Genomic DNA, 22,519 nt, shown 5'->3' with positions numbered 1-22,519 from the left:
GTGTGGGAGAAGACATTCTGGTGAATTTTAGGAAACAAACAGTCTTTTCAGCCTTTTCAAATAATTTATTGCTGTGTTCAATGACATGTACATGTGACAATACTATACTGCTGTATGTGAAAGTGACACTGTATTCATAGCAATATAGTGAGTGTAATAGGATGAGTATTTTCAATGTCATATAAAAATATTTGCCATTTAAAAAAAACAAAACAGGAATGGACTGAAGTAGCAGCAGCAGCATGGATTGAAGCTTCAGATATGTCGAAATTGCTTTTATGTTTTGGAATAGTTAATTCACAAGCACATGGCAAAAGAATAATATAAAAACGATGATCAAGTCATCCACATTGTAGGTAGATTACTGCTTTCCAAGGGTGTTGATGTCATTGCAGTACCTCAGTGGGCACTGGCACTTTTCTGGAACATTCCCAACAAAATCGCGGGCAGTATCATCCAACACAAATACTTAACTCATGATCAAATTTTGTGTTCCGCAGTACAACAAAACAAGCGAACTGAAAAATAAATTGAGGCTTGTGATGAGCATTTGCAATTTTTTACATTTTGACAGTACAGAGATAAATCAATTACTTGGAAAAATAAGAGAATCAACAATGAAATTATTGAGAGTACTTGTTGCAGTGTTTCCTTCAACAGTTTGAGATTTCTTAGGCTTTGTTGGTTCCAATGAGAACTTGGTGTTAAAAACACAAATTGTTTCACAGTATTTCTAGTATCACTTTTTCAAGCTGGGGACACAAGGCAGCCATTAACAAAATGACATAAAGCAGTGTGAACAACATCTGTCCTTTTTTTGTATTGATTCTGAAATATTTACATGGGGAAATTCACATTGACTTTTGTGAATACATTTTAGAAAAAAAGCACAAAATCACAATTAAATCTTGCATGTCAACAGTCAAAAACAAATATTAAAGCTCAGATATAAAGATATGCAATACTAACCAGCCCAAAAAATGGAAATTAAAGCAACTTCATCCGGTATCCTGCACCAGAAATATGTACAGTATCTCACAAAAGTGAGTACACCCCAAACATTTTTGTAAATATTTGATTATATCTTTTCATGTGAAAACACTGAAGAAATGACACTTTGCTACAATTTAAGGTAGTGAGTGTACAGCTTGTATAAATTTGCTGTCCCCACTAATGGCTGTGTGATGCGTTATTTTGAGGGGACAGCAAATTTACACTGATTACATGAAAAGATATAATCAAATAGTTACAAAAATGTGAGGGGTGTAGTCACTTTGTGAGAAACTGTCACTCTGCCATTCAGCACAATACATAATGGACCTGGGAAATGACATTCACAGGTTCATTTCCTTTTAAAAGCTTGTTCTGTCCTTGACACAATGCAGTCCAATGTCAGTTTTTTTGAACAGGTCTTATGTTTCCTGTTTCTCCTCCATCATCTTATCACCCTCCGTCTCCTCTCTTTTAAAGTGGGGGTCGGTGTTTCCTGTGCCGATGTCCAACACTTGCAAGTTGGACAGGTGTGCGAAAGAGCTCTCGTCTACAGAGTTCACAGAGAGGCGGTTAAACCTTAAAAGGAAAAAACAGAGAGAGACAAGTTTGTGAAGTGTTTTCTTTCACATGACAGTTAGCCTTTTGATGACTGGGCTTTCAGAGGTCAAAAGCAAAATTCTCATGTGCAGAGGAGATGGTTAATAGACAGAGGGTGAAATTTTAAATATCACATCTGTCTGTTGGATGAGGCATCTGACAGCTTCTGTCCACTCAGGGAGCAGTTTAGTGGGACCCATTTGCTGAGCACATGTCATACTGAACTGCACCCATGCCAGTGTTTTGAGTTGATCAAACACAGTCACAGGTGTTTTACTCACTTTACACTAAAGCACTTCCGAAACATAAATCAACTGCATCTACTCAGGAAAGGCTTGCATATGTTGCAACACACATGGATCCTATTTCCACTTCCCCCAGTGATGCAGGCATTCCAGTGACTCTAAATATGCTCAGGTCAAAGGCTCCCATCTGTAGGGGGATTTTCGTAAAAAAAAATACATAAAATGTGGCAGCAGCTGTTATGAACAACATGAAGGGCACAATAGCCTGGAAAGGGGTCAAGGCCTGTCAACACGAGCCATAAAGCAGCTAGGTTGAGGTCAGACTAAAAACCAAACAGAACAAAAGCCTTGAAAATGCTTGGCCGAAACCTCTTTACTCTGCTGTCTGACTTCTTTCAGCCGCAGTGCATGTGGATATAAGCCTGCCCTATGTGAAATAAACCAAAGTGGAAAATTTGCTGAATGCACACAAGTTAGAGGAGATGGAGAGATTAGATACCACACTGCAGTATTCTGCTAAATGAAGGCCAGTCCGACTGTCAAACAAACAGGCAGTGTTGATTAGTAACAGACCAGGACACAAGGGATATTTGTATAAAAGATCATCACAAGGTTTACATTTATGAGGTAAAATATCCTTCATCTAACACTAAATCTATCATTTGTAAGACTGAAAGTAAATTTGACAGTTAAAAGTAAGGTTTAAAAGTTTAAAACTAACATTTCAACATCTGTAATATCAGGTTTGGGTTAGGGCAGTGTTACAAAACTGAATAATTTGACATTTTGGAAAACACACTTTGAATTAGAAGACTGAAACCACTCTTGTGGGTGAGATAATTATGAAGCTACCACCAGCAGCTATTTGCGGAGTCCGACACTACTTTCATACATTCAGCACTCCTTTCAAAGATTGTGAGTTTTATGCACTGTGAATAAAAAGAATAGAAATCCAAACCTTTACATTGTCCCTACTCTCACTCAGAACTGACTGTAAAAAATATGGTTTTAAAAAGGGGAAGGAACACTGGTTTATGTCTACCCGATTGTAGCTGTCCCTTGGAGACTTGCAGAGGAGTATAAACAAAAGCAACAATTTCCCAACATCTATTCCTCTTTCGCACTTGCATAATCATTTCCTGAGTGGAGATCAATCCAAATGGAAAAGAAACATATGCAAGGAGCCACCCACCAGAGGTCCACAATCCCCTTCTGCATGTGTCCTGCAGCTTGTGAAAACAATCATGGAGGATGAATGGAGTGTTGACAAGCATCTAACACCCGTTGAGTTATTTGGGAAGAAAATCAAGGACTGACAATTACCACTAACATGAGCTACAATCTCCTGCTTGATAAGAAATGGTTTTTGTGTCCCTTACCGGAGGAAGATGCCTTTGATATTTGGAGTGCCTTCAAATGCTGAAGCAGGAACACTGGAGATGCGGTTACTTTGCAGGTAGAGGTACTCCAGAGACTCAGGCAGGTCTGAGGGGATGTGTGACAGCTGGTTGCCAGACAGGTCTAGTGTCTAACATCACAAGAAGCATAATGTATAATGAACATAATGAAACATTTTCACTGATCTATGTGATGAATCATACAGAAATATGCTTTATTAGTGTATTAACTAACTAATATCCCCTTTCCACTGCAGAAACCTAACAAAACAAAATTTAAAATGCAGCCATCTACTGTTCTCCATCCGTTTTGGGTGTAGGTTCCTGGAACACAATTTTGACACTACTCAACACTGTTAGGAAGTGAAACTTACCATACAGTGATCACAAGGGAAGCATTTAAACATCATTAAAAATTCATTAAAAACTTCATTAAAAAGACTGATTGACGTGTTTTACCTTCAGAGCTTATTCTAGCTGTACGTGCTTGCTGCTGAGATTGTTCAGCACTGCAAACCCATGTACTTGCCTCGACCTGAAATGACTGGGCTGCTTATGAATCTATCTCCCGTACATACATGCCGCTATCAACACCTCCTGTACATGCAGAACTGTTACCTATATTCCGAAGAACACAGAGGAAGGATAAGGAAGCATGAATTAATTTGCTTCCACTTAATACAGACTAATCCTCTCAATGTGCCCTGGACCCTTGTGGCCTCAAAGGTGCCAAATGCCTAATACTCTACCAACAACCCTGTTTCATGTATTTAGAGGCTCAACCCAGTAAATACAGAGACAACATACTCCCTGGCACCAAAATGCACATTCCAGGTTCCAGGTCAATTATGACTGGTCGAGCAGATGTGTCATCGCATCACAACAAGGACGATGTAAGCATGTGGCTGGCAGAAATGTGAAACGAAATTTAAAAAAACGGTGCAGGGAAAAAAGTGCAAAATTACACAAGCTTACGGAAAAATAAAGGATTGCAATGCACGCAATGGAGCAAACCAAACCAACGCTTTTTTTGTGCCACTGACCGGCTTGTGCCAGCACCAGCAGTTCCCAGGATTCTCTGTTTGTGTTATATCTTCTGTATGTTCACAAACACTTTAACAAAATCAGCACCACTGGTTCCACTGTTCACTTCACTCACATGACAACGACAGCCTGATCCTTTTTTCCCGTTTAATGGTATACATGCGAATGGCCCAGTTTGTGAAACATGAAGAAGCACAAGGAAGAGCCTCATTTCAAAGCCTCACAAGAATCTTAAAAGCCTAGGTTACAGGTTGTTAAGTGCCTGTGGTGAACAAGGGCTTCAAAATATTTTTAACTATTATGTTTCTTCCCCTCCCAGCCACTCACTGTGAGAGCACTGAGCTCCATCCAGGCTCCCTGGTAGACTGAATTCAGTTTCAGCATGTTGTTGCCCAGGATGAGCTTTTGTAGCTTCTCCATGCCCGTCAGTGCGCCGTCTGGTATGGAGTTCAGCTGGTTGTTCTTGATTTTGAGCACCTGCAGGCTGCGAGGAAGACCCAGGGGCATCGAGTGAAGGCTGTTCCCTGACAGATCCAGGGTTTCCAATAAACGCATCTTCCTGAAGGCCTCGCGGTGCAGCTTGGCGCTGGTCAACTTGTTGTAGCTGAGGTTGAGCTCGGTCAGGGTGTACAGCAGGACCATGTCGTTGCGGCCAATTTCGGAAATGGAGTTGTGGAGTAACATTAGGGTCTTGGCCCGCCGAGGCAAGCCCCTGGGAACCCGCTCCAGCAAGTTATTGTACATGTGGAGGGTGTGCAGCTTCTTCAAGCCCTTGTGAAAATGTAAATGTAAGATTCAAAAGGTGATGCATTGTTATGCAATAGGTCAAAATGTCTTTGTCAAAGCGGTTGAGCATATCATCTCTTCCAGTATCTACTTCCAATAAAAAATACAAAATGAAATGTTTTTACACAGTTGAGTTATTCTGTAAAAGACCAAAAGAATATGAAATGAAAAAAGAATGTACCTGGAAGGCAGTTGGGTGGATAGACCGTGAGCGGAGCTTGTTATTGTGGAGGAGCAAGTACTCGAGGTTTCGGACAGAAGTCAGAGCATCTCCAGGGATACTGCGGATGGAGTTCTTCTCCAGGTGTAGCAGCACTAGATTGCGAGGCAGACCCGTGGGGACGACGCTCAGGTTGTTATTTGACAAGTCCAGACACTCCAGGCTGCTCAGTTGGCTGCCAGGAGAGAGGGAGAGGAAGTCATTAAATCAGTTCTCTGGTATTGGACAGTGTGTTTGCGCACTAATTGTGCAACAAGAGAATTCACATAGTCCTTGTGAAGTGGATGCTCTTGTCACATACTTGAAAACACATAAATGCTATTATAATCAAGACTCTTTTACACTTGGCAATGGCAAGAACATGTTAGAATATGTTAACCGCTGAGGATTTTTGTCCACCTGAAAGTCTCGTTGTCCATGCCCTCATTGCTGAGGAGGTTGTTCTGAAGATACAGCTCTCTGAGGTTTCGCAAGTTGTCAAAGGCTCCCGCTGGGATTTTCTCCAGCTTGTTACTCTGTAACAATAGTAGCAATCCTTATGTTATAATCTTAACCTTTTTAATGAATTGAAAAAACAAGATGTATGTCATTCACCTAACATCTAAATGCAAACATAACAGGTGCTGGACCTTCAGATGAAGACGGTAAAGGGAGGAGGGTAGGTTCCTCGGGACAACGCGAAGGAAGTTGCTCGACATAGTGATGATCTCCAGGTTGTCAGAACCATTGAACATATGATCAGGAAGTCCTGCATCAGTCAGCTTGTTGTTATGGAGATACACAGACCTGGGAGTCATGGTCAAGGGACATTGCTAGTTACAAATGGACATTATTCCAGGAACAGGGAGTAAATTTACACAAACACACACATTCATACCTCAGTTTTGGTTTATGGCCAAATGTATACGGGTAGATCCTTGTAAGCTGATTAGCAGCAAAGTCAGCGCTGACCAAAGAAGGTGGTAAGACTTTTGGTGCTCCAGTGAGCTGCAAGCACAAGACATTACGAACATTAACAAACATTTGATTCCATTGATGCAGGGAGGATGTGGTTTGTCACCAGAAAAATAGCAATAAGCTGTGTTTATTTTCCTGACAAGTGACCTCTAGTGGATGTGAGAATGATGAATGTTCTCTCTCAGAGGCAAAGATGGAAGTAGAGTGATGCTGTTATTGATCTTTTCACCTAGTGCCACCAGCAGGTTGACATTAATGGTTCATCGTGAAATGTCTCAGCAACTACTGGATAAATTCCCAGAAATCTGGCTAACTTTGGCGATGCCATGACCTCTCAGCTTGCGACATCATCAGATCAAATTTTCCATTTCAAAATTCCTACAAAACTAATGACATTCAATCCTCAGCTGACTTTGTGTTAGATAGTTAGTAGCGCTAATTAGCAAATGCTAGCATGCTTACACAGGAAACTAAAATGGTGACCATGGTAAACCTTTTATCATGTGTGTATATCAGTATGCTAATGTCTTAAGTTTATTATTAGCATTTAGCGCAAAGCACCGCTGCATAGGTATACCCTCATAGAGCTATAGGATGGCTGTAGACTCTTAATCTTGTTTTTAACCATGCATGATCACAAACTTCCCATTACCTTAACCAACTAGTTTTAGTTTCCACAGAGGCGGCAGACAAAACGCTCAGTTCAGTTTTTGTGATGACAAAGAACCAATTTTGTGGTTTAGGTATCAAAACTCGTTGGATTTGTCTTACGTTTTGAATATTTGTTTTGACAACGCCAGTCTGTCTTTTCCTACCAGAATGAGCACTACATTGTGCAGAATAGCAGAGAATATAGAAATCCGGGAAGCACTGGTGAGATTAGATGTTCATTTAGAGCTCTCTCCTTTATAACATGGTTCATGGATTAAAGCAGCATGGGTGTCTTTGAGGCTTAGTGAGCACTTAAAAATCCCCTATTCTTCCTGTATCCTGTTTGCCTATTCATCCCTGTGAGGCCACAAACAAATCTGTCCATCCTTTCTCTCTCACTCTCGTGTCCAAAAGGGTCAGTAACATTTTAGCTCTGACCAGCTGGCACAGCCATACTGGAAGTGATTACAAGCATAAGCTCGCACAGAGTGTATTAGAGGAGACCGCCACCCCTCTCTGCCAGCTGGCACTGTGTCAGTGTAGCAGAATAGAATAAAATAGAATAGACTAACATGATTGTGAAATGGACGCAAAACAAAGATCAACTTGTCATTGCAGATTTGAGGTCAGTGTTGAGAACAAACATTTGAAAGCCTGGTGTATGACTCACCTTGTTATTTGCCAAATATAAATAAGCCAGCTGTTCAAGCATCTCAAAACCTTCATCTTCAAGGCCTGTAAAGAGAAAAACATACTGAATTGCAATTTAATGTATCTAGGAAATTACATATCATCCATCCATCCATCCATCGTCAAACGCGTTATCCTGCGTACAGGGTAGCGGGGGGCTGGAGCCAATCCCAGCTGACATCGGGCAAAAGGCGGGGTACACCCTGGACAGGTCGCCAGTCCATCGCAGGGAAATGACATATCACTTGGCTAATTTAATTGAAATGTTTCATTTAGTTTAGCTCAGGGATTTGTTGTCAGTGACTGGAGTTCATTCTTTTTATTCAAAGCTGAGCTGTGGTTTCACTGTCCAAACACACATCAGTGAGCGATCACATCACTGCTGATAACACAGTGATGTTAACATACTGCTTCAAAACCAGGTCTCTATAAGCACTGTTTATAAGGCTAATAGCTCAGCAACCACATATTTGCAAAAGAAGTATGGCATCATTATTGATTATGTGGCTTTCAAAACCATAACATACTGTGCAGTACATCACTGCTGATTCATGTCTACCCCCTGTTCATTGTTAAAAGATTAATTCATACATATAGTGAAAATCTAATCTTCTGGGGGTGGATAAAAGATGTGGACCAGCCACCTGCTCTGGTCTAATACTTTAGTTAATGAACACTAAACCCTAGTCAGCCCTGGTTCAAATCCTGAGACTTGTCGTATCTGAGAATGATATTTCAAAAACACTGGCTTTTTTGAGCCAGATGGGAAGAAGAGGTTATCAATAGTCGGCTGGACTACAGCAGGTATGGCTGGGCAATAAAACAATAATGATAATTATTGTGATATAATTTTCCTCAATAACAATATAACAAATGTTCAATAAATGTTCGATAAATGTTTTATTGAATTAATTTGAACCACAAACAAATTAGCCCTTATTTGCTCTATTGTGATATTTATTTTGTTGAGGAAAAGGGACAGAAAAAAGTTTTTACTTAATTTTACTCATACATATTTGTTTAAAAAAAAGATTTTATCATTATAATTGTTTTGAAGGTTCAACCTCAGATTTGTTAAGTGATCAGTTGTTTGGCATCAAGTGTTTGTTCTGACCATAACAAATAGTTTAAAACCACAACTAACCATCTGGTTTCTTCAACTTTCACTCAGGAGCAAAAATCAGCCTTTAAACTTGAAAGAAATAATTATTTGACATTTATCGTGATAATTATCGACATTTTTTGTCGCAGTTACATTTTTGGCCATATCACACAGCCCTAACAGCAAGTATTGCTAAACTGAGTCCAGGCAATCCTCCAGGAACCCTCAAGTGGATTTTAGGAGAAATGATCCCTGTTTAAAGATGTATTAAAGTGATTGTTGTAAAACAAATAAAATCATTGCTTTTTTATACATACACTATGTCACCATTTGGTCTTAACTAAAATAAAATATTTTCCAATGTGGCACTGTGGCCTTTTGCATGTAATGTATCAATTGGGGATACGTATATATATATATTACAATAAAATGTTCAGTTGACAATGATTTGGGAAGCTGCAGTTAGAGCTTAGATAGAACTTTAGCAAATGAAACAGAAGCCAGCAGTTGCCACAAAAGTTCCACCAATCTGTTCATCTTGGCAGCAATGTTAGCTAACTGGCACTCAGCCACACCTTTTAGCAGAAACAAACAAACAAACGCTTAGTTAGAAGGAGCAAAGAGTTCTTAGCAAAAGGTTTGATGTCTGTTTTGCAATGTTTATTTTGGATGCTATTGTGCATGCCAGACCCAGAACTTTAAACTGCCTTTTGTTTAATGGCAAACCAAGAATTTACCAATGCTAACAAGAACCAGAGAGCGTATCACTTTGCAGAACTTGATCTAGAGCAACATCACACCTTTGCATCCTATGAAAATGATTCTGATGTACCCATCAATTGCCCTCCACTTCCTGGAAGTGACTATTGGCTAAGAGCAAAGCCTGGTGTTTTACAGTAGGAACAGCTGAATTGAGTAACGCTTGACAGAACAAACTGTATTTCCTTTACAACTGTTGGGTATATTTAGAAAAGATTTTGCTACAGTAAGAATAAGTAAAACTCAGTAGTGACACACAACAAACAACGACTCTCCTTTCAAAAAACATCCCAGAGGCAGAATAACTACATATCAAACTAAAATTGCTCTCAATTGACCAGACAATTAAGGGCTATAACTTGGCACAGAGCAAAGCAACACAGACCCACAGCTGCACAGGACAAGAAGGAATTCAACAGCCCAGTTTGTCCCATAAAACAACCTTGCAAACATGTTGGTAATCTACTCCCCCACCGTACACCAGGTTTCTGCTAGATGTTTAGATTGTTTTTCAGTGTTTACCATCTGTAGTAAGCCAGTTGTTCTGAAGGTTGAGAGTCTCAATCTGATGCAGATGGGAAATTTGCTCCACTGTTATCTCCTCGATTTTATTGTTCTGGCATCAGGGGACAACACAGTAAACAACAGACGGTAAATACAAAGGCTCATTAGAGTGTTACGCTGGTAAAATGTGGATGTGTATTGCTGTAAACATCTATGTGTGTGTGCAGTTGTGTGAAAGACCTGTAAAGATAGCTGGCGGGTATTGCCAGAAAGCTCGGAGGGGAACTCCTTGAGGTCGACTCCAGCGCAGTCTACTGCCCCGTCTGACGTACAGCTGCACTCTGGCGGACATTCGATCGACTCAGATTTTTTCACCACTGTTGAGACTTCTATCTCTTCCTCCTCCTCTTTCTCCGGTTCGAGAGGGGCCTGGCAACGCACCAACACCCAGGCCAAGAGCAGAACACTCAGGGCCTGCAGGATGGAATGCTTTGGAAAGGCCATATCCACTGCTGACTCACCTGTTGCACAAGCACATGGACAGTAAAGTTAAAAACATCAGGTCACAGAGTGTGTTATTCCTGGAAATGAGGATTGCTCTCCACCAGAGAGAAAATTATCTGGCTCATTAACTGCTAAATGTTCCTCTCTGTTTTCCAGCTAGCTGCTATCTGTGTCTGTCTGCTGTTTGGTGCTGAGCAGGTAGTGTACAGGGGGTTTTGAGCTTATTTAATGAAAACAGCTGCCTGTTGCAGCTGAAAATGACACTGATGAGAGCGCTGAGACTGCTGGGAGTGACCCAACCACAGCAAAGTTGTGGGCTGCATACACTTCATAGTGAGGCCAACTGCAGCACCAGATAATAAAAATGATCGGCAGTTTTCTACAGATCAGATCATTTTGTTTAATTTCTTCTTCTTTAAGTTCAAATCTTTTACCATGTATGATCTTAGGAAGGCAACACTATCTTAAATGTCAAATTCATATAATTGTGTTACATGTCACACCTCCCTCAATTCATTTTTAATGACTGAAAGAAGATTACTGACAAACTGTGTTCCACGAAAAAGACCTGCACATGCAAGGAGGTCACATGGTAAGTCTCACACTAATTTATTCAGGTTGTCCACATGTTCAGTCACCTGAGGCCTAAAATCACAGAAGCACATATGCTTACATTTGCTTTTTAACACTAAACACAAAGTTGAGGCTGATACAAATGTCATTTCATCAGTTTTGCGGGTATTTAGTCATAAAACCAAAGTGTTGGTCAAAATAAAATTTTGACCTGATAATGGTGCTAGATGAAGTGATCAAAAAGTTTCAACATTTGTGGAACATAAAGGATTTTATTGCAATTCATCAAATAGTTTCACTATTTCAATATTTCACTCAAAAACAAAATCAATCATTCAGAGGATCGTCAAAGTCATTGGGACTCATCCTCTAGGAACCATGAATGTGTGTACCAAACTACATAGCAATCCATCCCATAGAGATATGGGATATTCAGTCTGGACCAAAGTGTTGGACCGACTGACAGTCCCATTTACAGCATCGTTCCACATGATCTTAATGTAAGCTGATATATTTGACAGATTTTTGATCTTGCAGTGGTAAAGTGTCTTGTGGGGGCAAAAAGATGTCTGTGTACCTTATTGAGGTAACATTATCACACATCTGGTTTCACAGCAGTCTTTTTGACGCAGCAATCAGGATCGAAGTATGACACATCCGCATTTTAATCCTCAGCAAGCTCGGTTAAGTTAAGTCACCATTAAGTTAGTCCGATGGTAAGTGAAACAAGCAGCTCCAATATGTCTGGAGAAAAGGTAACATGCAATACGATGAATACCAAGACTGATATGAACTTCTGTCGAGGCCCAAGAGATTCAGAGATTCATCAAGAGTGAAAACTAAGTCAGCAAGTCAACTGTAGCAGCTAAACTCTGTAACAGACATAGTTGAAAACACACTCCCTGGTTTTGTTATAGCATCCCAAAATGTTGATCTTTCCTCCCAGCTCACTGTTGACATTTTAAAACTCAATTTGAGACAGCTGAGGTTCTTAACAGCAGCAGCAAGCTAGAGAAACATCACATTTTGTGAGCAGCAGGAAGGCATTTTCTAAAACAGGGCTAAACATACTGTTTTTTTATTGTAAATTCCCTGTGTTCACTACCTATTGGCTTTAAGGCCAAAAGCTGTATATAGTTACTTTATAGGGACTCCACACATACTGTAAAACTTATTAAAAGTTTGAGTCCCAATTAGAGGCCTGTCACTTCTACCAGCCTGGTATGGCTCCACGTTTTGATAAATAAATACAGGTTTCAATTAGAAGCCTGGTATTTTTTGATAGAAGTTCTCTGGATGTATAAAACCCCTTAAAGGCCACTGGGTCACTGCTTGAGCTGGTTTTAAGCTGCTTAGATTATGCATACAAAAAATATGTTCTTTTGTCAATACAGACAGGCTACACATCGAACATCGGTTAGATTCATCACAAGTAAATCGTTTAGTTCATTTTATTGAAACAATTAGCACCAAAGTACAATTCAATCAGATTAACTGACATGATAATAAGAGAGACGGGAAAAAAGTGGTGACTCACTACCTTTGTATTAAAGTCAGAAAATGTTTCCAGCCCTCGATTATTTATATTCCTTTAGTCCGTAAGGGTCCACCACTCAAATTAATCTAAACGGGTTATTCATAAAAATTAATCCATTGATTTTAGCAAATAAAAGCCTGGGCTATTACTTTAAGTTTTACAGTATTTTATACATCAAAATCATGTATGAGTCACAGGGAGCACTACTCAGTCTGTGAAAACATAATGTCCTCTGTGGCTCTGGTGGATACAGAGCCCAACAGGGGTGAAATCATAAAAAGAAATATTGGCATGGAAATCTGTGTGCGTAGATTGAAGTTTAGGGGACATTTTGTAGGGAGGTTTCTGAAGTATGTATCTGGCATGTGTCTTTACTATTCCCAACGCACGTCTGCCACAGCATAGCCATGCCCCTAGGCTCTGACGATTTCAGGTCAATTCAATTTTATTTATATTGCGCCAAATCATAACAGAAGTTATCTCAGGGCACTTTTCATTTGGAGCAGATCTAGACCATCCTCTTTGTAAAATGATTTACAGAGACGCAACAATTCCCACCGTGGGCAAGCACAGTGGCAAAACTCCCACAAATTGTTTGACGACTGTTTAACTGTCAGAAAGGTTGGTGTGGAATCCATTGGCCATCTGGAAGGTGTGCTTGTGGCAAAGGTACGTTGAGACAAGGAAAGACGCACCTTTGGCATGTTCAATCTGAAAATGTTAAACATTACACTTGCTTAACATCAACATGTTAGCATGCTCCAATTAGCATTTGGCAAAAATGTTATTCTGAAGTTCAGAGATCCGTGTCAGAATTCTTCCCATGAATACAACTTAAATAAATGCTCCTCCAAAAGTGCTTTTTAGTTACAGTTTATCAATCTGGCTCTCGATTTATGTATCTGTATTCTATTGGTTTATCCCTTTGCTTGCACACTTTTCCACATCGGTATTTCTTGTATAATATGACCCACCTGGGGCTCTGTAGGAAAAGCTGAGCAACATTTCTTAGATGGCTGAGTAGTCTCAGGTTTGGCTTGAAGACAAATGTTTGCAAATTACAAATAAGAGAAAGTCTGTGCTACAAACTGGGGGCGTGGAGTTTGAAAGATGTTGGCATTAACCAGGCAGGAAGGATGTAATGACACTTTTGAGTGGCATTATGGGAAGCGTAGGATCACGGGTTTTTGAACTATAAAAGAGACTCAAATTCAGGATATTTTGTATCTGTTGCCTCTGACCTATTAAAAAAAACAACGTGCCCCCACCTTATGGAAGAGTAATAAGAAAAAGTAGCAAAACACACACGTATGTATCATTTAAATTCAAATCTTTTCAGTCCACCAACTGTGGTCTATCTCCATAGGGCCATTTCTAACCAGTGAATAGGAAAAAAATCTGTTTTATTCCATTAAAAAATATTGTACTGCTAGAGGGTTTACATTGTTTACGCACCAGCCCAACAACAAAAGACAGCCGGCTCTATGTCCCCTCTCTCTGCTGTGTCTGAAGCTTCAGTCCTCACCAACTGCAAATTTAAAAAAATATATAGACAAATCAATCATTTTAAGAAAGTCAAATCTGTAAATTAAATCAAATACTATGAATCTAACCTTTGACAATTATTTGACAAGGACAGCAGTGTTTGTGTGAGGCTAGTATTTTGGTAAAGGCTGGAAAAAGCCCTCCAATCTTCACCAGTGCTGATAGAAATATTCGAAATGGGCACTCAAGGCAGCTCTCAGGGTGAACTTCTGAAAGCCATCCATCAGAAGAGCCTTTTCTGCTTGTCACACAGTAATAACTAGCAGAGGGACTATGGCAAAGACACACATCGGTGCACTCGCACACAGAAAATGCTCACAGCAGCATGCATACACCCACAGCAAATGAAAAATAAAAGCCTGAGACTTTTCCAACACTAGCACTTATTGTACACTGTTGAACGTAGCTAGAATAAAAACATCATACCATCCAGGGGTCAGAGAGGAGTTTAAACCCTTCAAGTCAACAGTACTCTCATGTTACCCTATAATTTAAAAGCTTGAAGCAAGAACAGTCTTTATTTGATGCTGAGCATAAAAGTCATCATCTTGTTTTCATGCTCTTCTGCTCTTTCTCAACTGAGCAAAGGTTGTGAAGAGGCTGAGCTGTTAAGTAGTCTGAATCGAATGAAATACACATGCCAAAATTGTCATGCGAGGATGAATGAGGCTGACACAGCTCAGACTAAGCTCCATATAACATAACAGCCATCAATAAAACATGCAGCAGTAAAGTCTGCAAAGGAAACATTCTGGTTCTACTACTTTACCCCTTCCGACCAACGTTTGCTGAAACGCACTGAAGTCTGACGTCCAGTCCAAACACAGGCTGTCCCATAGCAGGCGAGGAGTCACACAGCCACACCAGATAACCTCCAGATGTGAGTGGGAGAGGGGAAGTTAAGAGGAAGAAAGGAAGGGGAACAGGCGAGAGTGAAAAGGAAGGGAGTGAGTAAGAGAGACAGCTCTGACCTGAATGGGAGCCAAACACACAAATTCTTTCCTTTTTTCTCCTATTTTTTCCCCTCATTGTGGCAGGTCTGTCCGGTCTTAATGTTACAAGTGATGGTTGATAGTTTGGTCTGTTTTTTATTTTTTGTTTCTTCAAACTTACCAATCCCACGTGTAAAACTATGATCATAGACTTGGATTAAGAGGCCTGATTACTTCACATAGATACGGTGGGTATATTTTGGATAAAACGACTAATAGCACAATCTTGTTCTCCACTGTACACTGAATCTTAAATCACTGAAGTGCAAGGGATTATTGACAAAAACATTATCTAGCTCAAAAAAACAAATCTGTGGCTCTATTTGTTAACAGAAACTTGTTCTGAGATATGTTTAATTTGAGAAGAGGCCGATGAGATGTCCTAAATATCCCTGTGATAAATTAAAAAGTGGAAGAATAGCTTGCCAAAAAGGGCTGACGGGATATGATCTAATGTCCCACGTGTTTCTGGATTAGGCCTATTTTTCAACAAGCCCACCTCCCATTAGACAGTGTGTGAACATCTGCTACCATTATGATACATGCACAGTTCGCTGAACTTCAGATTTACATACACAAGAGTTTTGGGATGAATCATCACCTGTTTTATTTTTCCTCTTTTTGCACCTCATTTCTAGCTATTTCAACAATCTATGTATCAGCAACCATTAAAGCTTTATTTCTCACCTCCAGTGCCACAGTTGATTTTGGTTTTTGTGTTGAAGGCATTTGAATAAAATGTCTTTTATATTCACAGGACACCCACACTGCCCTACAAAGCCAAAAGGTCGAAATTGATTTTCAGCAGGTGTTATAAGAGTCTGGATCTGTGGCTGTGGACCAGCTGCTGCCCCAATGTTCTTGCTGGACACCCACTGCGGCAATTATTATTATAGCCCTATTATTATTAGCATGTTTATTAGCAGTTATTAGCAGTCTTAGAACTATTATTATTTTTTATTTTTTTCATATTTATACTATAGGGAATTGTTGGGTCTCTGTAAATAATATTACAAAGAGACCAGTCTAGACCTGTTATATAAGAAAATGAGAAAACTTCTGTTAATGAATCGGCGCTATATAAATAAAAATGAATTGAGTTCATTTTGACTTTTTGATGTTACCATATAATTTTTTATTATGCAATGTAAATGCTAAAAAATAGAAGTTTGATATTATACTGTAGTTCGACATTTTGAGAAATACGCTGAACTGCATTAATACCACTTTTATTTCAGTGAATGTGAACAGTCAGGCGACAGTTAGCTTAGCTTAGCTTCAACTGTGCAGAGATGAGAGTGGTATTAATCCGCTCAGGTCAGCCTCTGCAAGAACACGGATAAACATATTTTCAAAAATATTTCTAAATGCACTTACTGCACTCTGCCACAATCAACTCCACCGCAAACGTTAAAGCAAGAGCGCTATATCAAGTGAGCAAGCATCAGGTGAGCTAATCATGGCTAGCCTTAGCTAAAGTGACAACTACTGATTCCCTAGTTAACTGTAAATGAAAAATATCCATTTTTATTGAACTGCCATCTTGGTAATTCAGTGTATTATTAAACATAACTATAGGCTACATGACGCAGTAACTAAATCCAATAAAGAAAGAGACACACAAACACACCAGTTCAAGGCAAAGAGCAGTATCTGCATTGTTTAAGTATTTTGTGGGAAGTATAAAATAATACCTTAAAAGGCTTAAAATTAAGCCATTATAAGCTTTGCATCCACAGTTTACACAGACAGTTTAGCTTCTTCTTCTTCTTCTTCTTAGATATCAAAACAACCCCGTTTTCTGAAATTTTTAAAATTATTTCCTAGAAAGCAGGTGGTATTTAACTGATAATTCTTAAGATGTTTTCATCAAAAGGCTACGGAATATATTATTAAATAAATGCTGTGAGTGTGCATTTGCTACAGTTGAAAACAATAACAAAGAAAACCTGTTATGATACAATAGAAACCTCAGTATGTTCTCTCCATTAGAGACAGACGTGTGAAAGTTGCCTTTAATCTCACAAAGAGTACAAATACAAAGTGAGTGATTCACTAAGATCACTAAAGGGTTATCTAAAACAACCTGCTCCTTCAGTGATTCCTACAGTTATCTAACTAGTATGACACTGGAACCTGAATAAATGTTTTAAAGTGCATCTGGACTTACTCGTTACTGAGCATTCGCAATAAATCTTATGGAAGTGGCATTCAGCATTTTTTTCTAGAATATAAATCTCTATCTTAAAGCTATTTGTGCTGAACTGCAGCCACCGAGTGCAGACAAGAAGGAAGACAGTGATGAATGCTTGGACTTGGGTGGAAGATACCGGGTCCCTTGCAGTAAGTGAGTCTCACTCACTGATCATAGGCCTGCTGACCTGTTTTCAGAGAGGGCCAGACCTCAGTTTGTAGCCTTGAATCCCATCCTGAAATGGCAGAAAACACACTCTGATCCATGCCCTTGATATTACTATTTTTTGGCAGGCGGTTTTCCCCTCAGAGGGGCTCTGGTCACTGCTACATGTTTTTAATAAGTTTCCACTGTTTCAGTGGAACATGTTCAGACAACTGTATGAAAACAACGGCCCGTCCAACAGATTAATGTACTACAGTTTTGAAGAGGTTGCAGATTCTTATGTTTCATGTCACCTTCCAGCACACTGCACAGGGATCATGTCAGCTATTATAAAGATCAGTAGGGAATAGCGTGACCACCCCCACCACACACCCCGCCTCCCCCGCTGTGACACAGTCTTAACCGCTCCAGCATTAAAATGTTTTGTTTATAGTTTATAGTTTATTTTACAGCAAGGATATTGCCTGCCCTCTTTGCACACAGCTGCCTGCGTTTTTATAAACTAATACTTTTAATTTTCGACTTGAACAAACTATTTCTCACTGAACACCGCTCCTTCTCCTTCAGCTGATGCTCTCTTGGACATCACTGTTAAACCAACCCTGCTAGTCCCACAAGTGTCTTACAATTTATGTAATTTAATGTATGTCTTATTTTTGATTTTTTCCCTCACCGCTCAGACATACAGATTTTTAATACCATCGTCAACCAGCCTTGTTTGTAAAAGTATTGTTCAATAAAAATATAATAAATATAGCTGCAAAGATCTAGTGTCTAAGCGGACTGCGAAAAATGCAAATTATGACATTTTCAGGGTGTAAGACCAGAAGCAGATGACTTTAGAGATTAAAGTGAAAGAATTTTAACTCTAAGTCAAGCCGTTATCAAGAGATAATTGCACAAACACAAACTTGATTATTACAGCATTATCTTGAGGTCAGTGAATGTCATTCCATATCCCTGAGAAGTGGGTGGACCTGCCAATTTTTGTGTTTAAGGGTTTTAAGTTTTTGCTGCACAAACACTGTTTAGACACAATGTTTTTTTTGCTTACTCTTGTTGGTTTTCTTCCTGGATCTTGTGGCTGTCTAGTTTGGCTATCCATAGGCTGTAAGTGCCTCCTTCAGTTGCTCTTTCTCTTGGGCTTGGGCACTTGTTAGTATGTTATCAGCTCACTGGTGCAGGATTGTGATTATTCCTAGATTATGCTCCAGCCTCTTTAATTAAATAAATGTGTATAGCACAGTCCAAGAAGGCCAAACTGTTGTTGATGACCTCCTCAACAGTGCCAAGCCACTGATACAGATATGTGGTAGTTAACATGTTACTGCCCATCACTGCACATCAGTGGATAAGCTGAGAACCTTTCAGCGCTCTAGGCCATAGAGGATTTTTTGGAATGTTTGGAATGAGAAATGTCTAAAAATATACATTTGTTGGTAATAAGCCACGCCCACTTTAATCACTCATTACCAAATTTTATGCACCAACTGAGTAGTGACCCTGACATTTTGCATTTCATGGCACCCCCTAGTGGCACAGTAACACAGCGAAGCTCAGACCTAGCATCCAAACACATGCTCCAAGTTTGGTTAAAATAGCTTAAGCCAATTTTGATTTATGAGCATTAATGTAAAATGTAACTTCAAGACACAAAAGTAAAAATTTGTAATTCCAACACAGATTGACATTGGCCTGAAGGTTTTTTGATGCTCGAAAACAGGATTTTGAGATTTTATTTTGTGACATTTTTAGAGCAGAAGACCTTTGGGGCAAAGACGCAGATGAAGTACGAGATTAAAACGATGAAAGAATCTCATGATCTATCCTTCCTCTCTGCTTGTTCCAAACAAACCCCTGTTTTTTGGAAACGTACAACACAGCACATCTTGCATCAGATAATCATTTCCCAGGCCAGTAATGACCTGCGTATCAGCTGAATCACTGCTGTGTTACATAAATCATATCAAGTAGCAAACATTTTATTCGGATCAGGGTCATTGTGACAACAGAGCAAGCAGAGACATGGAAGGTAATTTAAGGCCTTAATTCAGAGTGTTACAGCACAAAGGCCACTTTACATCTGAAGGGGGCATTCGGTTAATTTAGTTTTGCACTTCCACAACGTTGGAAGACTTACAGATAAGACATTTAAAAGGCATCGTTATAATTTATCATCTCCGAGCCCAAGCCAAGATAACCCTGATGACATCATAAGGGTCATTTTCCCAAACTTGACAAAGCTCCTATAGAGCCACAGAACATATTATACAACTGTTTAAACAAGCTGAGTAGCACTTTCCATCCATGACAAGTTAACATCATGTGTAAAATTGATGGAGTGCCCCCATTAGCACTCATTTTGAGGGAAAAACTGGATGATGTTTGAGAAATTTCTTTCAGGCTTTTTACACCAAGCTTTTAAATTGAGCTTGTTTGCATTTTATGACACTCCTTGTTAAGCATGTTTGAATAAAGGCTGGATGAAAATAGCCCAACATTTCTAACCCCGTTTAACATAAGATGTTAAACTGCAGTCATTAGCGACCAATGAAACAGGCCCACGGCGACTTCAGAGTAACACCCAGAAAAGCACAAGAGCCAAGCCAATGCTGCAGTGGAATCTGGGTCAGAGCTAGTTAAAAGATTTGTCTTTTAGCCATGCTCCTCCATTTACAAAGGAAAAACTACAGCGTGGCAGTCTGGAAGCAGGTCGCTGCAGTGTTGGAAAAGTGCAAGGCATCCCAGCCAATTTGACAGTGACATCCAAGTGCTGAACAGAGGGCCATTATTGCGGAAGGTTGAACCAATATACACTCAAACAGGACCCCTAAACTGTGCAGGAGGAGCCATTTACGGGTGTTAATATCAGAGCCAGGAAGAGTGCGATCATGTGTTTAACGTCTACCTTTTACACTGAATAAACACTGAAGCTTTTGTTAGGACATTGTGCCAATATTTCCATTCTAGCATCCATAAACTCACCATTACCATTGGCCCATACAAAAAGAAAAAAAAAAGCCCAGAATGTTTGTTGGTCTAGTTTTATGTGCCGTTTCACAACTGTTCTGGTTTTATTTGTTTATGTTTTCAAAATAAAACATTCAGTCAGTGGAATTAGTCAAAATAATCGCTCACAATTGTTTAAGAAAAACAGCTCCAAGTCAAGACCACCCGATGGATGTTGCAGCAAAGACAAATTTATTTAGTAGAAATGTTTTAGAGATTCATACAATAATGATAGGTACTGCTGAAAATCACAACCCCTCCGTCCAAACATTGGGCGGCCACGGTGAAAAACATTTCTATGTTGTTGGCTAAAAACCTTAGGGCTAATTGGATGTCTGAGAGGAGGAGGCACTTAGACTGTTGAGTCCGTGATTGTGGAAAATTACATCAATCTTCTCTATTCAAAAGATTTCCAGACATAATACACTCAAAGAAAGTTTTCATTAGCAACAGACTTTGGAAAGTTATTGAGATCTGGACATGGACTGAATTAGTAGGGAGCACCTGTCTCTACTCCAGTACACAAATTAATTTTCTATCTTATTCTCCAGTTAGATTGGCAGGGATGCTGACTAATCCCCTGGTCGGTCAGTGAGGTCGCTAGTAGGAAAAGTGGTTCAGTCCGGTTTACAGACCTTACCACTTATCTGAAACCAGACGTGCTGTGAACTCTATTCAGTGTTCAGAGGTGTAGTTACAGCTAGCTCCGACATCTCATCTACAGCTTGGCTTTGCCCGGCTGCAGCTGCAGGCTTTGAAGCTTCATGGCCAGTCCCATGTTGCCTGTGATCTTCAGCTTGCCCTGGAAAAATGCCTGTGAATCAGGAGAGGGTGGAAAAACATCATCCAGACAATTCTGAAAATCTGAAGTACGGTTCAGTCTGGATTGGAATCGGAGAGAACTACATGCTGCTGGTTTTAAGAGTTGCCGTGAGAGATTAACTCTACCCGGGAAAAGTGGGGCAACAGCAACAACAGCTTATGAAACGTCAGGAAACTGCATGGCACACACACACACACACAGCAGGCAGAGTGGTTTGTGGACTGGAGTCCCAAAAAAAATAAAAAAAGGAAAAGAAGATAAATGAAAAAAGGTAAGTCAGACCAGGAGGTAATAATCTGACCACTCTGAGTAAGCAGAAATTCTTAGAATGTTCTGTTCTCAGAAGGAAAATGAAAGCTTTTTCATGCGAGTTTCTGACAGAAATGGAAGAACTGACATGATCAAATTTGCCATTGCATTAAAATCATAAAAAAGGTCAACCTGTCCAAATTTCTAAATGCTAGGTGATAAAACACGGGGAAAACTCTTGGTGTTCTTGGAGCACGCACAGCTGTCCTTCATGACACAAACACAGTGCAGCAACGGCCTTTCTGGGGACTGATCTGTGATCCCTGTAAATGGCCGTGGACTGACAGAGGTGTGTGTTAGTTTAGTCAAATTTTTTATTAATTAATACTTTTTATTTTTTGTCTCACACACACACACACACACACACAGAGTTTTATCTATTTATTTTATTAAAATTTTTGATATATATATATATTTTTTGCAACGTGAGTGACCACCAGTTAGCTTACCAGCAGCACCGGCTGGACTACGGGAGGTAACTGCGTTGTCGTGGGAGAATCATTAAGCTCGTCTAAGACAATATATAAAAAATGAAGAATGGGTGTTTTATTATTTGACCCAAGCAGTAAAATTTTGTTGTTAAAAATACAAAACAAAACTTTTTGTTACTTCCTCTGTTTCTGAATAAATAAGTTGATATATCTTTACAAAGACTTTCTCTAACTATTTTTGGTTTAACTGTAGCAGCTTACAGAGGCAGGTATGAGATGAACAGTGCAACATTTCAAGTTGACAGTGATTTATAAAGGGGAATCTGTGTGAGTGTATAGATCGTTTACAAATTCTTTTTTTGTTTTGTGCACATGTAACCTTTTACTAATTACAGCAAAATGTTGTAAATGAGGCTGCATCACATTGCATATTGTATCTGTATGATGTGAGTAGTCCTATTATCAGCAGGATGTTGCAGTGCCGCTTATCAA

At 39.6% G+C, this 22,519-nt stretch overlaps 3 protein-coding genes across 4 annotated transcripts in view; all 3 read right to left on the bottom strand.

Annotated features, from left to right (window-relative positions):
- The window catches only part of tbl1xr1a (tbl1x receptor 1a), a 402,448-nt gene that overhangs the window by 332,800 nt on the left and 47,129 nt on the right, over positions 1–22,519 (bottom strand). The window lies entirely within an intron of this gene.
- Positions 1,169–14,958, bottom strand: podn (podocan). 2 transcript variants are annotated; one of them, XM_046050752.1, is made up of 12 exons: positions 14,874–14,953; positions 14,015–14,087; positions 10,186–10,466; positions 9,964–10,057; positions 7,561–7,625; positions 6,160–6,269; positions 5,912–6,068; positions 5,682–5,797; positions 5,244–5,457; positions 4,604–5,047; positions 3,215–3,363; positions 1,169–1,569 (listed from the first exon to the last, which is right to left on the bottom strand). In XM_046050752.1, exons 3-12 carry the CDS (start codon positions 10,447–10,449, stop codon positions 1,413–1,415), a joined length of 1,770 nt encoding a protein of 589 aa, XP_045906708.1. In that variant the 5' UTR covers positions 10,450–10,466; positions 14,015–14,087; positions 14,874–14,953; the 3' UTR covers positions 1,169–1,412. The 2 variants fall into 2 exon arrangements, with proteins under 2 accessions (XP_045906708.1, XP_045906709.1); XM_046050753.1 differs by lacking the exon at positions 14,015–14,087 and having other exon boundaries at positions 14,874–14,958.
- scp2b (sterol carrier protein 2b) overlaps positions 20,634–22,519 on the bottom strand; it is a 6,903-nt gene continuing 5,017 nt past the window's right edge. The window contains exon 5 of the mRNA XM_046050783.1: positions 20,634–21,278. Within this exon, the coding sequence (XP_045906739.1) occupies positions 21,183–21,278 (96 nt within the window). The 3' untranslated portion in view covers positions 20,634–21,182. The remainder of the gene's footprint in view (positions 21,279–22,519) is intronic.

This window comes from Micropterus dolomieu, linkage group LG05 (assembly GCF_021292245.1).
Source record: "Micropterus dolomieu isolate WLL.071019.BEF.003 ecotype Adirondacks linkage group LG05, ASM2129224v1, whole genome shotgun sequence".
Taxonomy (NCBI): domain Eukaryota; kingdom Metazoa; phylum Chordata; class Actinopteri; order Centrarchiformes; family Centrarchidae; genus Micropterus; species Micropterus dolomieu.
The sequence above is the reverse complement of the archived record's forward strand: the minus strand, read 5'-3'. Positions and strand labels throughout refer to the sequence as shown.

Coding starts and splice junctions, on each gene's coding strand:
- podn (XM_046050753.1), bottom strand. CDS start 10,449: ATGGCCTTTCCAAAGCATTCCATCCTGCAGGCCCTGAGTGTTCTGCTC. Junction 5,048..5,243: donor TCCACCCAACTGCCTTCCAG/GTACATTCTTTT, acceptor CATTTTCACAAG/GGCTTGAAGAAGCTGCACAC. Junction 1,570..3,214: donor ATCAAAGGCATCTTCCTCCG/GTAAGGGACACA, acceptor TTTCCTTTTAAG/GTTTAACCGCCTCTCTGTGA.